This window comes from Panicum hallii, chromosome 7, assembly GCF_002211085.1.
Source record: "Panicum hallii strain FIL2 chromosome 7, PHallii_v3.1, whole genome shotgun sequence".
Taxonomy (NCBI): domain Eukaryota; kingdom Viridiplantae; phylum Streptophyta; class Magnoliopsida; order Poales; family Poaceae; genus Panicum; species Panicum hallii.
Genome location: NC_038048.1, coordinates 36,635,521 through 36,651,221, shown reverse-complemented (window position 1 = coordinate 36,651,221; position 15,701 = coordinate 36,635,521). Strand labels below are relative to the sequence as shown.

The window sequence follows — 15,701 nt, the reverse complement described above, 5'->3', positions numbered from 1 at the left end:
CACGCCAAGCATCTAGCCATTTTTGATGGTGTGTTGCGCGCTTGCGCTTGACCTACAGCCGAAAAGACGAGCTGATCGGTCTATCTAGGGGGAGAAGAAAAAAAAAGCTTTGGGGCGAGCTTTGACACACGGACGGGAGCCGGCAGGGACGCATGGCCTGCTGCTTTTGCATCCACAGATCCTAGTGACGAATATATATATTCCCTGTAGATGATAAGAGAACCTATCTAACTTGGCACATGATGATCACCGCACGTCGTCGGACGACGCAGCGGCGCTGTCACCTCATGCCCGGAAAAAAAGGCGCCCGATCGAGCGCTGACCGCCGCTGCCGATCGATCCTGCGCCTGCTCCAGAACAGGGAAGATCGAGCATCGGCGAGCAGCGCCGCCCCGGCCGCGGCCGGAGCCCCCTGGAATTCGTTGCTCGAACGGCCACCACCACAGAGCGAGCGAGCGAGAGCCAGCAAGGCACGCGTTCCCATCGACCCGGCCGCGCCGCGCCGTGCGTTGGTTGGAGCGGCGGTAATGGATCGGTGGGGGCCGGGCGCGGATGCCATTCCCATTCGGGGGGTCGCTGTCGCCGGGGGGCCGTTGTGCTTTTGCGTGGGTGGGCGCATAAAGTCGCTCGCGGCGACGGCGACGCCATCGGCGCCGCGCTATTTCCACGACGGCGAGAGGTGATGCGGCCGGGGCCGGCTCCGTGGTCCGTCCGTGCAAGCCTCCTTCCTAGCCGCGCCCCTCCCCGGCCGGTCGGCCGGCCCGGATATTTGCTTGCGCGCGCGGCCACGGCCCGTCCTCCGGCCCCTTGATGGCTGGCTCTGATGGCTGATGCGGTCGGCGTCGCCGGCAGAGACGCCGGTCGCCACTCGGCCACTCGCGCGCGCGGGGATGGGGACGTGGTCCTCATCCACACCTAGCTGACGTGCCCCACATCGCGTTGCCGTTGCCACCATCCATGCTCCTCCGTTGGGCCTTCAGTTCCTTCCTCGGGGATCACGGGCCGAAACTATCGATACCATCCAGTTCCACGCCTCAATTGCCAGGCCGAAATGCACACTGTTCATGTGGCATATACTAAATCAAAAGGGGGTGTAATTCTAGCTAGTAGTTAGTAGTACCTCCTGTAAAATTCGATCAAATTCATGATAGTTTGACTTAGATAAAAGTAGAATGATATTTTTTAAAAAAACAGAGGTATAATTAGTATTACCTCTGCCGTTTTACCTATATTAAAGGCTACTTGGAAAGATAAAAGATTTCCTTCACGCTTCACACGACATTTTTTTTTATCTTTAATTGCTTCACGCTTCACGTGTTTGGAGCACTCTAGCAGCGGAAATATTGCGTGTCAAAGCTGTGGACCCGTGGTGGCCGGCCCATAACTAGCGGAAGTGGCCCATATGTTAAACTGTCATGCTATCTGATGTACCAAAGCCCATCTAGTCCATGGGGCCACGTCCCCCCTCTCGGCCCGTAGACATGCGAGTCAAACGGGGGGGCGCCCCACCTGCTTCCCCGAAGTCTTCAATTGCTTTCCCGGAGGCCACACCCACCAGTCCTCCGCCTCACGGCAATTAATGACGTATGGGCCCCACTTCCTCAGACCCACCGTTCAGTGACAATTAGAAAGTGGAAGGTATATGAACTGGGTCTTCGTTGCGCGTGGGCCACCAGCCGGCTGCTCCGCGTTGAGTGTTGACCCTTGAAAGGCCCTCCCCATAGACTTCCTTGTCCCGACGCGCAAACCCGAAGAAAAATCAATTTTTAATAAAAACGGAAGCCTCGGAGAGAAGCTCGGCTTCTTCACTTCCTCGACCGCTCAAAGCTCCGGCCTTCGCAATCCTCTTCCTTCCACGATTGGTAAGTTGATTTGCTCCCTCCCGATTTTTCTCTCCGGTTCAACTGTCCAATTCTTCGCTCCGCTTCTACTGTCCAATTCTCCGTCTGGTTCCGCTGCTGGATCTGCTTTTATGTGAAATTTGAACAGTTGTTTGATTTCAGGGTGCGATATTCCATGAAAAGGGCGCGATTTCGGGAGGACCGTCCTGAGCGAACTCGACCGGTGTCTCCTGGGAAGCATCGTTGGCTGTGGGGGACTTCTGAGTTTTCTCCCCTTTTCTCTTATTTTTATAAATTTCAGTTGCTGGATTGGAACTGAGAGGGAGTCCAGAACATATGGCAAGGTTTTGCTGCTTCGGTGCCGGTTTCTCAGAGGTAAGTCTGCTTTTAATGGCCTGCCGTATTTCACATTACTTGCATCATATACTTATATGTATGGAATTATTCTGTAGCTTCTGCCAGTTAATTTATGTATTAGGATGACAGGTTGAGCAGATAGTGATTTTTTCTGCTTAAATTTAAGCTTTAGTTTATCATCCTAAAAGTATATGTATATATTTTTTTTACCGTTTTGCTATAAAGGCTCTTAAATTTTAGTATAGCAAAAAGGTTTGTTGAAGTGTTTGTGCAGTATGCTTTGATAGTAATCACCACCGTTGAGTTGTTCACATAAGAAATCGTCATTATCCTTAGCTTCCAATGAGGTGAGTTTAACCAACTTTTCACCATACCTGTTCTAAGCTCTCCCTAGAAGCATTCTCAAAAGTACTGTACATGAACTAAGTTAGGAGCTCGCAATCTATATCATTGGCACTTCAACCATATCACTTTTCCTCATTGCTCTGCTTGTATACAGTTTACCGGGCACGGGTCAACAGCATCTGGTAAAGGGAAAGGCCGCCAGGGCCAAGTCAAGGTCTGCTATGGCTATAGCCTTGTAAGAGGGAAGACAAATCATCCAATGGAGGACTACCATGTCGCCAATTTTGTTGAAGCAAAGGGAAGCGAGCTCGGTCTTTTCGCTATTTTTGATGGTCATCTAGGAGATACCGTTCCTGCGTACTTACAGAAGAATCTGTTTTCAAATATTTTGAATGAAGTAAGTTTCTAGCTTTTGTTTTGAAGAGGGATGATTTACTAGCACTGTGGTGATCTTATTCTTATTGTGCTATTTTAGGAAGAATTTTGGACACATCCAGATAGAGCGATCACAAAAGCTTATGAAAAAACAGACCAAGCTATTCTGTCACATACTCCAGACTTGGGACAAGGCGGCTCCACTGCTGTAACTGCCATTCTTGTAAACGGCAGGAAGTTGTGGGTAGCTAATGTTGGGGATTCGAGAGCTGTTCTTTTGAAAGGTGGTGAACCCATACAGATGTCAATAGACCATGATCCGAATGTTGAGCGTAGTGTAATTGAAAATAGGGGTGGCTTTGTTTCAAACATGCCAGGTGTGTCCTCAACTCTTTTATTCTTTAAGCATGGTACCTTGGTTTAAATGATTGGTGTGCCTAGCTGTTTCTTGGTATTTGATTCACGGGTCTTACTCCAGAGCATCTGAACATCTTAGATACAGTCTTAGTGAAAGACTTTTAAGTATGGAAAATTCAAAAAAAAAGTGTCTATTAGCCAATTTCAGGACATGATTCCCTCTATTTTTTAATCTTTGTCACTACTTCACTAGTCAGATGTCTGTGTTGATTGTACATTGTACAACACCATGTGGTTAGCTTATAATTGAGACTTTGCAAATTATGTTTTGATGTAAATTTCTTGTGGCAAGTCATATACTGATATTTAACAAAAAACATACACATTTTATAGCAAAAGGATGCTGCTAATGGCTTAATGATGCATTGCATGAGAAAATAATATAGATAGTTCTACTTCTTGTACTGTGATATTGAAACAACAACGTGTTATGGGCAGTGCATTTTTGGAATCAAGATCATCACGCCATATTTCATCAGTTTATATGAAATATGGTAGTCAATTATGAGCTCAATGTCTGGTTCAAAATGGCATCTTATGGGGTTACTGCAAGGGATCATTTGAACTTGAAGAATAAAGTTTTATCACCGACACATATGAGTTAATCTTAAGGAGTCCTAACTCTAGTCAGGTGTAATGCAATTACTTGTATTCTTAAAACAAAAAAATTTGGTTTAAATTTAGCTAAACAGAAATACTGTTGAAAGGGCTGAAAGTTTCAAAGATTATTTCCTCACTGTTGATTTTTCGAAAGGCAAACCATTCTCTAGCCTTAGGTATCCGTTTTTCACATAAATTGTACCAGATCCTTTCTTGAGATGTAGTAGAACTTTCTACGGGGTAATGGTATATACTTGAAGTCAAGATCATTCCATTGCTCCTTGTGTGATGTTCTTTCTGCAGATCCTCATCTTTGATGCTTTACCTCTCTGCTTGTTTCTGTCACATTTTGTTCTGTGCGATAATTCTGGTTTTTGTTATGCTATACTAGGGTCGGTTACTTATAGTACAACTGACTAGTAAGCTGTTTAGTGGGTCTAGTCGGCTTCTGTGTGCTCAACTCATTGGTTACTGAAACAGTGAAACGGCATTAATATTTGGGGATAATTGCTGAACCCATTAAGTGTGTTAACTTGAAGATTGTTAAAAAGTACATGCACATTTTCATGGCCACAATTCTGTGGAAAGCATTCACTTCACATGGTGTTTTTTTTTAAGCTAGCACATGTTTATTTCCAATATAGTCGTAGTCGCAGGAATATCAAATTAATAATTCTTCTTTCATGTGGAAACTCTTGGTGATTCTTATCTTTAATATGCAGTACCTAGATAAGCAATGAAGCAAACTTATGCGCCTAAAAATAAACAGAACTATGTAATTTAAATATTCTGTTTACAGCCCATTGAATCTGACACTGTAAATTCTAGGAGATTGCCCCCGAGTATGTGGTCAGTTGGCTGTCTCCAGAGCTTTTGGAGACAGGAATCTAAAAGCACTCCTGAGATCAGAGCCTGATATAAAAGTTGAAAACATAGATCACACCGCTGAGCTACTTGTCCTTGCAAGTGACGGTCTTTGGAAGGTATGGTTTTTTTCCCCCTTCTAAATTTGTCCAGATGGCCAATATCTGATTGGAAGTTTGGAACTATATCCATTGCTGCTTTCTTTACAATTTTCTTTGATCGACCAGGTGATGAACAATCAGGAAGTCGTTGACGTCGCCAAAAGGTTCAAGGATCCATATGCAGCCGCCAAGCAATTAATCGCCGAAGCATTAAAAAGAGACAGTAAAGATGATATATCATGCATAGTTGTTCGGTTCAAGGTGTAAATCGATCGCAGCTGACACACTGGGGGTTGTGATCAAGAGCAGAAAAATGATTTATACGGTGCAACTTAGGCTGCCTTACGATGGCTGTGGTAGTCCAAAGAATAATTAGTTAATTACTGGGTTGTTTGGTTGTAAATGATTTTTTCCGGCTCCATTGCATGTTCATATATAAATATGCTAGGATTCTTCGTTTGGAGATTCAAAGGTACAATTGTGAGGAGGCCTTAGAGCTATGTAAATAGCTATCATCTGTAAATAATGGTTGCAGATATTGGAAGTTAACCCTGTGGTCCATTATGAATTTGTGAAAGTAGATTGAGAGTTGACGTTTTGATAGTTTTTTTAAGATATTTTTTTCACGACGAAAGTTTTTTTTTAAGATAGTGATCACAAGGTTATACAACCAGAAGGTTTTGCAAAAGCCTTTCGCCAACCAAATCCATTCAGTGCTAAGCGTGGAGGAGGAAATGGCAGATAATACGGAGGCTGCTTGGGGTCGCAGGTGTGACTGAGCGAGCGCGTCGCAGAAGGCCCACCTGCGGTCCACCAGCAGCTCGTCCCTGCCACCGCCCTCCTCCTCCGTCTCTTGTGGCAGCCGCTGCCGGATCCGCCGCCTTGGCTGCGGCCACGCTAATCCAGCGTCTTCCCACGCCTCATCCAGATTCTACCGGATTCTAGCCCACCCCCGTTTTCTTCCCAATCGCCGCTGGCCGGGGGCTCCCGCCATCTCGCCGTGCCGTCCACTCAACCCACCACCGCCGCCGGGCCTCCCTGCCTCCTCACGTCCTCTTATAAGGCTGCTGGCCACGGGAACCCCCGCAGCCCCGCCTCCCCAAACTCTGGCCGCCGCTGCGCGAGGAAGAATAATAATAGGAGTTTGGGCCCATCTGCAGCGATGACGGCGCGGTTTTTGCAACATCTCGCCTCGCAGTAGCGCGTGTGACTTTGACCGAGCTTGCATTAATTTTGGTCCATTTAGAAATCGGATAGCAATGTGACCCAGTTTGGCCCATCACGATTTCGATCGCGGGGAAATAGATCGCGAGGTGAAATCGCCGCCAAGTGGAACGCGATTTCTTGGATTTCGATGGCGCCCCCAACAGTCAGTACTGAGAAGTGATCAGCAGCACAATTCCAGTCTTTGTGCGGACTGCACAATTAGCACGGCAACAGCTGTGTTGATTCCCTGCTGGCCACGGACGCCACGGCCTAGGCCCACGCCACCAGCTCCCGCTTCAGCGTCTCGCCGTCGCTGAACAGAACCGGCACATCCCCGGACATCGCCGCCGTTCCCAGACCACGGCTACGGCGCGCTGCTGGCACCGGCGTCGAGGCCGGGGACGGGCACCGCCGGTACCAGGGAGCTGACGTCCAGTCCAGAGCCAATATGGCCGAATCAAAACTGCCGCACCGTGCCACCAAGTGAGTTCAGGAAACGGAGAAGCAGCAGAAGCAGCGCTCTTGCGCTTGAGGAAGAGGCTCTAGCTCCCGAGAATGGCACGATCACATCTAGTGATCTGAACGAGGAGGCCTGCCGGAAGCGTGCCGGTCACATTCTGCTGCGCGGCGCACGGAGTACGTATTAGCATCACCGCCACCGGCGGCGTCGGCTGCCGCGCGGGAGAGCGATCCTTCTTGCGGGCCTGGGGCGCGCGTGATGTTGCCGTACCCGTAGGTAGGTTGTGTTGTTCATCGCCGGAGCGTCCCGATCGGATGGCGTCGACGTCACCCGCGTGTGAACTACCGGTGTCTGGTGAGCTGCCAAATGGGGAGACGGGAGGGCACCTCTTGTTCTAACCAGCACGGTGGCGCTGCCGCACTGGTGGTGTTTATAGAACTTTTAGATGGGTAGCTGTGAGACGCGCTTGAGTGCTTGACGTCGAGTTTGCAGTCAAATTTATCCTCTCGCGAAAACGAAGGAATTCTTTTCTAGGTGCTGACTCGTTGTGGCGTGGAACAGATGATAATTGTGGGACAGGGACTCGACATCCGCGGCTTGGTTCTTCCTATCTACCCCCATCTCCCTCTTCTCCTTCTTTGCCCCCAGGGCAAAGAACAGTTGAGGGTCGTTCATTGGTTAGTTGTTCTTGGGATCTCAAGCTAGCCAGGCTGAAGAAGGTTTGAGCTAAGACGTGTGCTGCCTGCCTCCGCACACGAGCTTCAACTGTGTCAGTGATCTACAGGTCAGTTTGGGCTAAAACACTACTAGGCAACCCGGTATCTGTGAAAGGACAGCTCGAACGAGTAACACGGCATGAAGAAACAACACACATCTGAGGTCAAATTCTCTTCCATCCTTTCCCCAAAAAAAAGTCATGTACAAGCCGATCGGCAGTCGATCGAACAAACAAACATGGTCGGGAAGCAGAGGCACCGCCGCCGCGCGGCAGGCGATGCTTCGTCGCGAAAATTGATCCGCTCCGCGCCTCCGCCAAGAAAGGACTCCGATAAGAGAGACAAAAAAAAGGGTGTGCTTCCTCGCTGCCCCCAAATGTCTAATTCCTTGGCAATTTAGCCCTGCATCGATTCCCTGACGGCCATGGAAGCCACGGCCTTGGCCCACGCCACCAGCTCCCGCTTCATCCGCCCCTCGTCGCTCCACAGCGCCGGCACGTCCACGGACGCGGCCGCCCTCCCGGGCGGAGCGCCGTTCCGGGACCACGGCCTCGCGTCGTCGCCGACGAAGTCCAGGACGACGGGAGCGACGGACACCGCTGGTAGGGACCTCGCGTCCGGAGCCATGGCTGCTGAACTGAGACTGCCTGCCGCACGACCCACCAAGCACGTCGCACGCGTCAGGGAAGGGAGATGTGCAGAAAGAAGGTAGCTCTAGCACTCGAGAGGCTCTGCGTGCGCTTCTGCAGCTGTGTGCTCTATGGTCTTGGATCGATTGGAATGGATGCAGCCAGCAGGACACTCGCGACGCTCTATACATACCAGGCCCAGGGGCGCACGAGTGGCCACCACATGTGTTGCACGAGCAGCACGTGCGTCCCATCGACACAAACATATAGCATCCTACTGCTACGTGCACGCTGTCCGGCGGACACGCCCATGCATGCGCGGCCCAGACACGCCGACGCGGGTGTGAGCACGCCTCGTCTGACCGCGACGGACGCGCAGCGCTTTGTTTTCATCGCGCAGGTGGCGCTTTCCTTCCTTTTCGCTATCACCTTTTTCTTCCGGAGAACGATCGCCGCGCGACACACACGCTGAAATCAAACGGAGTGGTTGGGCGGCGAGCTGCTACTACTGTGAAATACTGGATGCTCAAGTCGCTAGCACGCGCGTGCCGGGGCCCCGATCCGACGGCTCTGCGGCGGGGCTGGTTGGTTTGGTCCCGCGCGCGATCACACACATTTCTTCGCGACCGCGCACGTAGCATCGTCGTCGGCGTCAGCTGCCGCGTCCGTAGGAGAGATCGGGGACGGACGCTTCTATCCTATGCCCGCAACTGCAGGGTGCAGGCACAGCGATGGGACCGGGCGACGTCCCGTTGGGGGCGGGGGCCGAGGCGTTGGGGTCATCGACCGACGCGTCCCGGCCAGGTCCAGGTGTGATTGTGTGAACCGAGGCCGCCGTTGGCAGTTGGAGAGGTCCAATGCCCACGTATGCTGCAACTGGTGACTGGGGGATAATCTTGTTTTAAGTAAGGTGTGACCGGCATGGACGACCCTGCTGTATTTCTAGTTTAATTTGCTAGCTGTTGTCCAGGTGAGAGACGATTGAGACTGATCGATAATTGAGTGTATCCCCCGTACGCTTTCAAATCTCTTATAGTATGCACTACCCCCTAAGACCACGGAGTTATAGGGTCGCTTTGTTTATTTCCATCTCTGCTTCTTCTTTTCTTGCTTAGGAATTCTAAGCCAGCACATTGACCGGAAAAACAGTGAAGAAAACAAAGGCGCAACCGGGTCACGTACAACTTTTACTTTTTTTACTTTTTAGCTTAAATGACGCTATAATAAATAACAGATAGAATGGAGGGAGAAACAGATAGACACTACCAAGTTTTATATTTGGAGAGGTTAGTGTCTTCATGATGGATGGAGAACAAATTAAATACATAGATCGGGAGGAGGCAAAATGAATTTATTAAGAATTCACATTAAAAAACATAAATTGAATGCTATAGTTACTAAAGAATGTCTTAATGATATTGTAGCATAGACACAGGAGCTTCTTACAGTTGCGGGAACAAAACCTAGATCGGATCATTTTCTAATCGAAGTCATTATGAAAAATTTAACATGAAAAAAATCCTCAGAGTTGACATATGTCGAGAAAAGCCAAATGTTGTCAACCGAAAAAGTCATGACGGCCGTCCTATATTTTCATGTCGGATTTGGCTATCGCCAATAATGTCATGTTCGATCCTAAATAATAGAAACCATGATTTAGCCCCTAATTCTATAATCCTGGATCTAGTCAGAGGTCGCAACGAGAACATCACAGTACATATTACCATCACCACATTTATTTACACATATACATCAGAATACATTCCTCTGTCAGGAATTCTTCATTTTCAGGTGCCGCACCATGCAACATGCCCACAAGCACGCGCGTCATCCTGTTCTTTCCGACAGTATGTACAACCCTCGTGAACACGGGCGATCTTCCTCGTGGTTATTAGTTGATTCACTCCACCAAGAAGAAATGACTCGTGAAAAAAAAAAGAGACTAGTTTGCCACCAATGGCGGCGCAGGAATGGATAGGACGGAAAACCAAATCATGGCGACCGCGCGCGCGCGCCCCACCAGCCCCATGGATCGATCGCCTCGTCCCCGGTGCTACTGCTATAGCTACCTGTGCCTAGCAAACAAGGCACACGCCTCAGCAACGAATGGAGTAGTCCCTGACGACCATGGACGCCACGGCCCTGGCCCACGCGACCAGCTCCTGCTTCATCCTCCTGTCGTCGTCGCTCCAGAGCACCGCCGGCGGCAAGCCAGCTGGGGCCGCCGCCGGCGAAGCGCCGCCGCCATCCCCAGACGACCACGGCACCGCGGTGCCGGCACCGCAACCGAGGCCAGCACCGGCCGCCTCCGCCGCCCGCAGAGCCTCGGCATCCAACGCCATGGCCGATGAGCCGCAAGCCGCGCCGCCACCAATGCAAGCTGCGCCGTGCGCGCGCCCTTTACCCGTGGGGCTCCGCCGTGCAGTTCAGCTAACCTCTGTATGTAGCTTTCAGTTGGTGCAACCAGGACGCTCTGACACGCCCAATATATACCATCGCCGCGGTAGCGGGCAACGTGACGCACGAGTGCTATATGCTCGTCAGCGCTACCCTCCCTGCACGCGCAAGCGGCGCGGCGTGCACCAAAGATAACTAAGAGCACGTGAGCAGAAAACGGTTGCGAGTGCGGGCAGCAGAGGGCGCAGGGCAGCGGCGTTGACGAGGGCGACACGACACGCTGAGGTTCGAGGCAGGTGACTATCCCGGCCGTTTGCGATCCGAACGAGGCCGCGCGCGCGCGCCCAGGATCAGCGTTCAGCGATCGTCGTCCGCGTATGACGCGGCAGGGGGGATCGTTGGGGACTTGGGAGCATCGGCGCGTCCCGATCGACGGGCGTCTGCCCCGCATGTGAACTGACGACGACGAGAGGTCGTTGACACTTCGAGAGATCCGATGCCCATGTTGGAACTGGCTGGGGGATAATCTTGATTTTTCTTTTACCAAAGTGGAGGATCTATATGTATCCCTTGCCCGGATGAGATGGCTGTGACTCGACATCGCTTATCCGTTACTCTTTCTGTTCTGAATTATAAGATATTTTATTTTATTCTAGCTTAAAGTGGTCTTAATTTGATCAAATTTTTATAGAAAAATGCTAACATCTAACATATTCAATAAGTAAATTATGAAAATATATTTCATAATAGATCTAATTATTCTCATTTGATATTAAAAATATTATTGCTTTTTTCTGTAAACTTGGTTAATCTCAGACTACTTCGATCTTAGAATAAACAAAAATTAAAATATATTATATTTTAGGATGGAGGGAGTACCATCAATTTAATTGCCACTCGTAAAATGTTAAGTTTATCATAGCTGCTATACTTAGCAGCGAGAGGATCAAGTAGTTCAAACCACGGGCCATTCCCGCGTCGCATCACGTGCTCAAGTAACGAGCAACACGTCCTGGTCCTGCACCATACAGCATATAAGCATGCGGTGACCGAGACGTCGTTGTCAGGCTCTATTACGTGGTGTCTGACGACCACGGAGGCTCCAATGTCCAGACCTACACATGTCTAACACAACACTATGCCGCCTATGCGTTGTCGTGAATAGAGTGATCAAAGTTTTGCACCGCCGGAAAATGGGGAGGTGAGCCGCGATTAGCACACGTGCCATTCTCGTGTTGCTTCAGCAAAATGAGGAGATGTAAGAATGCTGTCAGGCCACGTTTTTGGCCGCCATCGGCAGGTTCCCTCCGCCCGTGGAAACACGTTGACCTGAGCTTGGGCCGGGAAATAATGTTCGGGTTCTAGCACGCGAGAAAGGGCCCAAGAAAGAAGGAGCAGAAGATGCATGGGTTTTAGACTGTCGTGGGCCTGAGAATACATCACCGCAGGCTTCTGTGATGCTGCGGGCCTGCGACCATGCAAATAGATCGCGTGACAGCAGGGGAGGAACCGCCAATCCTATATATCTTATCCATTTTCCAATTTTCAGATTCGTGCAACTCTTCCCCACCGTTGGATTCTGTTTCTGATTCTGCAGCATGCATGTGGGCAGCGTGCTTGAGCATGTACAGAGGACATGTGCCATTCTCCGGTTGGCTCCGGTGGGTGGAGGTTGCTTTTCGATTTCGAGCTTTAAACATATTTTTCTCTCAAACCGTAAATCCGTTTAAACCGTTGTGCTGTCTAGAATTAATCCAGCACATGAGATCCAATATGAATATATTTTAAAAGATCAACATTTGGGTGAACTAGCTTAACATTTTAGGGGGGTGTTTAGATCGCAAATATTTATAACATTTGGAACTTTTTGCTACTGTAGCGTTTTCATTTGTATTTGACAAATTTTATCTAATCATAGTCTAACTAGGCTTAAAAGATTCGTCTCGTGATGTACAATTAAACTGTGCAATTAGTTATTTTTTTACATACATTTACTGCTCCATGCATGTGTCCCAAAATTGATGTGATGGAGAGAGAGTGTAAAAATTTGGAACTTTGAAGTGATCTAAACGGGGCCTAGATATACTATTTCAACATTTTCATTTTAAATGTTGCACTGACTTATTTAGAATGTCGAACTTGATCTAGAGAAATGTTGAATCTATATTTAAGATGTCGACTGTAGTAGCATTCGATAAAATAAAAGAATGAATACGCATATTACGATAAAGAAGAAAAGCACCTGCCGCCTAAGGCCTGTAGCGTGGCAGCAACTAGCAAATTACTTGGCTATGCTGTTGTGATCGTGGGCTGTAATGGGCCGGGCGATGGCAGGCGTTCCCATCGCACGGAAGATACATAGGAGCGGACCGCCCCCATCAGTCCATCCACATGCCCACGTGCATGCAGCAACACGCTGTCCAATGTCACATAGCAATAGCACGTTGGAAAATCCGATGCGAGTAGAAGACCTGGACAGTACATACGAAGCTATTTGACAAGGAAAACGTACAATTTCTTTCACTAATGCAATACAGATCTAGAGCATACTCATTTGCTTGCCTTAAGATTCACGCGCTGCAGATAGGATTCACTCTTGGTCGCACCAAATTCATTTCACGAAATACACACTGGAAGGTGCAGATTAAGAAGAACTCTTGCCACCCGAGAGGAGCACGTCGGCCACCAGCTTCTCGAGGCTCGCGTGCGAGCGCCCGCCGGGCAGGGTCGCGCGCACGGCGGCCTCCCGCCACTCCGCCGCGCGGCGCCGCATCTCCTTCCCCTTCTCCCCGCCCATGGCCTCCCGTATCTTCTCCTCCACGGCCTCCCGCCGCACGTCGTGGCCGATCTCCATGGCCACGCCCCACTCCGCGCACTTGTACCGGCAGTTGGTCTGCTGCTCCGCGAAGAAGGGCCAGCACAGCATCGGCACCCGGGCGCACAGGCTCTCCAGTGTCGAGTTCCACCCGGAGTGCGTCAGGAACACGCCCACCGCCTCGTGCCGCAGCACCACCTCCTGCGGGCACCAGGTCGCCAGGTGGCCGCGGCCCTCGATGGCCTCCAGGAACTCCGGCGGCAGCACGGCGGCGTCGCCGTTGACGAGGTCCGGCCGGATGACCCACAGGAAGTCGTGGCCGCTATTGGCAAGCCCCCACGCGAACTCCACCAGCTCCTCGTTCGTCATCACCGTGATGCTGCCGTAGTTCACGTACACCACCGAACCGGGCTCCCTGCCGTCGAGCCAGTCGAAGCAGGAGACGTCCTCCTTCCAGAGGTTGGAGCCCAGCGCGTCGAGCTGGCCGCCCGGGGGCACGATCTGCTCGGCGAGCAAGGCGAGCGGGCCGATGGCGTGGATGGACGCGGAGGGCGGGATCATGGCGCGCATCGCATCTAGGGCCTCCTGCTCGAGCTCGTCGAAGCTGTTGATGATGACGGCGTCCGCGCCGGCTATCTGCTCCGTTACCTTGAGGGCGAAGTGGACCATGAACTCGTCGGGGTCCGTCGAGCGCAGGAAGCTTGGCAAGTCCTTGAGCCGGGTGTGCTTGCTCATCCCCGGCGCCCAGTCCACCGGCGTGTCCAAGAACCCGTTCGTCAGCTGCTCCGCATCTGCAACCCCCACCAGAAAACGTGAGCAACAAAGAGAGAGTCCGGTTTCTGCTCCTGCACATAGCCAACAACGTGGCAACATGCAAAGAGAGAGTCCGGTTTCTAACCTTTGAGCGGGAAGATGCCCCTGTCCATGAGGCTGCGGTAGTAGCGGTAGCCCATGTACCCGCAGACGCTGGCCGTCCAGAACAGCGCGCACGGCACGCCGATCTCCCTGGCGGCCTCCAGGGTGAAGCTCATGACGTCGTCGCCGAGGACGCAGGTGACCGGCGGCGCGTCCGGGGAGGCGTTGAGCTCGGCGAGGAGGCTCCTGAAGTGCGGGAGGCAGTTCTCCATGGTGGCCCGGCAGAGCGACGGCACGTCCTGGGTGGCGTCGACGTCGGACGGCGGCAGGCCCTCCGGGATGGCGGCGAAGCGGAAGCCCGGGAGGCCGTCGAGCGCGCCGGCGCCGCGGGAGCGGAGGAGGCGGCGGCGGTTGAACTCGGAGTTGACGAAGGTGACGTGGAAGCCCCGGCAGTGGAGTACCTTGGCCAGCTTCAGCATCGGCGTGACGTGGCCCTGCGCCGGGAACGGCACGCACACGACGTGCGGCCGGTCGGCGCCGGCGTCGGCGGCGACGGAGCCCATGCCGATCTGCGCCCGTGCAGTGGTGTGCAGGTGGTGAACTTGTGACGGCCGTGTACACTTGTCTTGTGTGAGGACTGAGGAAGAGACTGGTGATCGGAAGGTGGTATATGTAGGGAGCAGTAGAGCGAGCAACTAGCAGCACCTCCCTGATTGGACGATTCAGATATTCTTTCTGTTGCTATCGCGAGATTAGAGCAGCCTGGTTGTCATTACTGATTAATAATTAGGAGATAATCAAGCTCTTAATCGTGTCAGCTCGATTGGCGCTGCAACCGATTGCAATCAAGGCAATACCGTATCTGTCGCGGACACTGTACTCGCGTGGCGGTCAAAGCTCGCGCGGAGCTCGGCACGTATCGTTGACTTCCGAAAGAAAATTTATCTGCAAGTGTACTGTATACTTTACGATCTTGGATCCGATCGTGTTCATTTGAATAAGGAACTACTCCTACTTGGTATATGGGCACTGCGCCCTCGCGCCGGCAGCAGAATGAGCGCAAAATTCCCAGCATCCAGTGTTTTGGAAAAGAAACGGTGGTATCTTAATTAGATTTTATTTTTGGTGCCATAATATCTGTTAATTATAAATTATGTGGCCAACTTTGTTAGAAAAAAAAAGTGAATATATCTTTCCTGGAAAAGTTAAAGTTTATCAAATAACTCCTCTAAAAAAAGAAATGTTACTCTAAAGGAAAAGTTCTTCAAATAATATTCAAAGAAAAAGTTATTCAAATAATATCTTAAAAAGGTTCCTTCAATAACTTTTCTAAACAAAGTTATTCCAAAAAGATTGAAGCAACTTCTTAGAAAAAATTAATAAAAAAAGAAGAAGAAAAAACGCACGCGCGGAGACGATGTCACTTTGCCCCGTCTCAGCGATGCAGGTGGGTGCATGGCTGCATGCTCCACAAAGTTCCGGCACTAAGTTCCGTCGTGGCGTGAACTCCCGTCATTTTGGATCAGAGAGAGAGAGAGAGAGAGAAGAAGAAGCCGAACGCGAACAAGTCAGGTGGAGAAAAAAAGGAAAGAAATCTTGTTTGTTCAATTCTTAGCCGTCTCTGGCCATTGGATCATGATGTAAGGAGTACCACATTGTTCTATTCAAAGAAAGAAAAAAAAAGGAAAAAGAGCAAAAATAGTACCTTTCGTTGGGTACCTAT

The 15,701-nt window shown here is 50.6% G+C and overlaps 2 protein-coding genes across 3 annotated transcripts; one reads left to right on the top strand and one right to left on the bottom strand.

Annotated features, from left to right (window-relative positions):
• The first annotated feature begins 1,707 nt into the window (after positions 1-1,707).
• LOC112899880 (probable protein phosphatase 2C 41) lies at positions 1,708-5,493 on the top strand. The gene is made up of 6 exons (XM_025968526.1): positions 1,708-1,862; positions 2,004-2,216; positions 2,698-2,940; positions 3,019-3,295; positions 4,764-4,918; positions 5,027-5,493. Exons 2-6 carry the CDS (start codon positions 2,178-2,180, stop codon positions 5,165-5,167), a joined length of 855 nt encoding a protein of 284 aa, XP_025824311.1. The 5' UTR covers positions 1,708-1,862; positions 2,004-2,177; the 3' UTR covers positions 5,168-5,493.
• A 7,259-nt stretch (positions 5,494-12,752) lies between these two features.
• On the bottom strand, positions 12,753-14,602 carry LOC112901573 (7-deoxyloganetin glucosyltransferase-like). Of its 2 annotated transcripts, XR_003230325.1 has the most exons (3): positions 14,022-14,602; positions 12,876-13,914; positions 12,753-12,835 (listed from the first exon to the last, which is right to left on the bottom strand). XR_003230325.1 is itself a non-coding variant. In XM_025970512.1 (2 exons), exons 1-2 carry the CDS (start codon positions 14,539-14,541, stop codon positions 12,953-12,955), a joined length of 1,482 nt encoding a protein of 493 aa, XP_025826297.1. In that variant the 5' UTR covers positions 14,542-14,602; the 3' UTR covers positions 12,872-12,952. The 2 variants fall into 2 exon arrangements, 1 of the variants encoding a protein (XP_025826297.1); XM_025970512.1 differs by lacking the exon at positions 12,753-12,835 and having other exon boundaries at positions 12,872-13,914.
• Positions 14,603-15,701: the final 1,099 nt, after the last annotated feature.

Excerpts from the sequence above, each read along its gene's own strand:
- LOC112901573 (XM_025970512.1), bottom strand. The coding sequence starts at position 14,541 with ATGGGCTCCGTCGCCGCCGACGCCGGCGCCGACCGGCCGCACGTCGTG. Across the intron at positions 13,915-14,021 it reads GGGCATCTTCCCGCTCAAAG|ATGCGGAGCAGCTGACGAAC; the intron begins GTTAGAAACCGG and ends TGGGGGTTGCAG.
- LOC112899880 (XM_025968526.1), top strand. The coding sequence starts at position 2,178 with ATGGCAAGGTTTTGCTGCTTCGGTGCCGGTTTCTCAGAG. Across the intron at positions 2,941-3,018 it reads TTTCAAATATTTTGAATGAA|GAAGAATTTTGGACACATCC; the intron begins GTAAGTTTCTAG and ends GTGCTATTTTAG. Across the intron at positions 4,919-5,026 it reads CAAGTGACGGTCTTTGGAAG|GTGATGAACAATCAGGAAGT; the intron begins GTATGGTTTTTT and ends TTGATCGACCAG.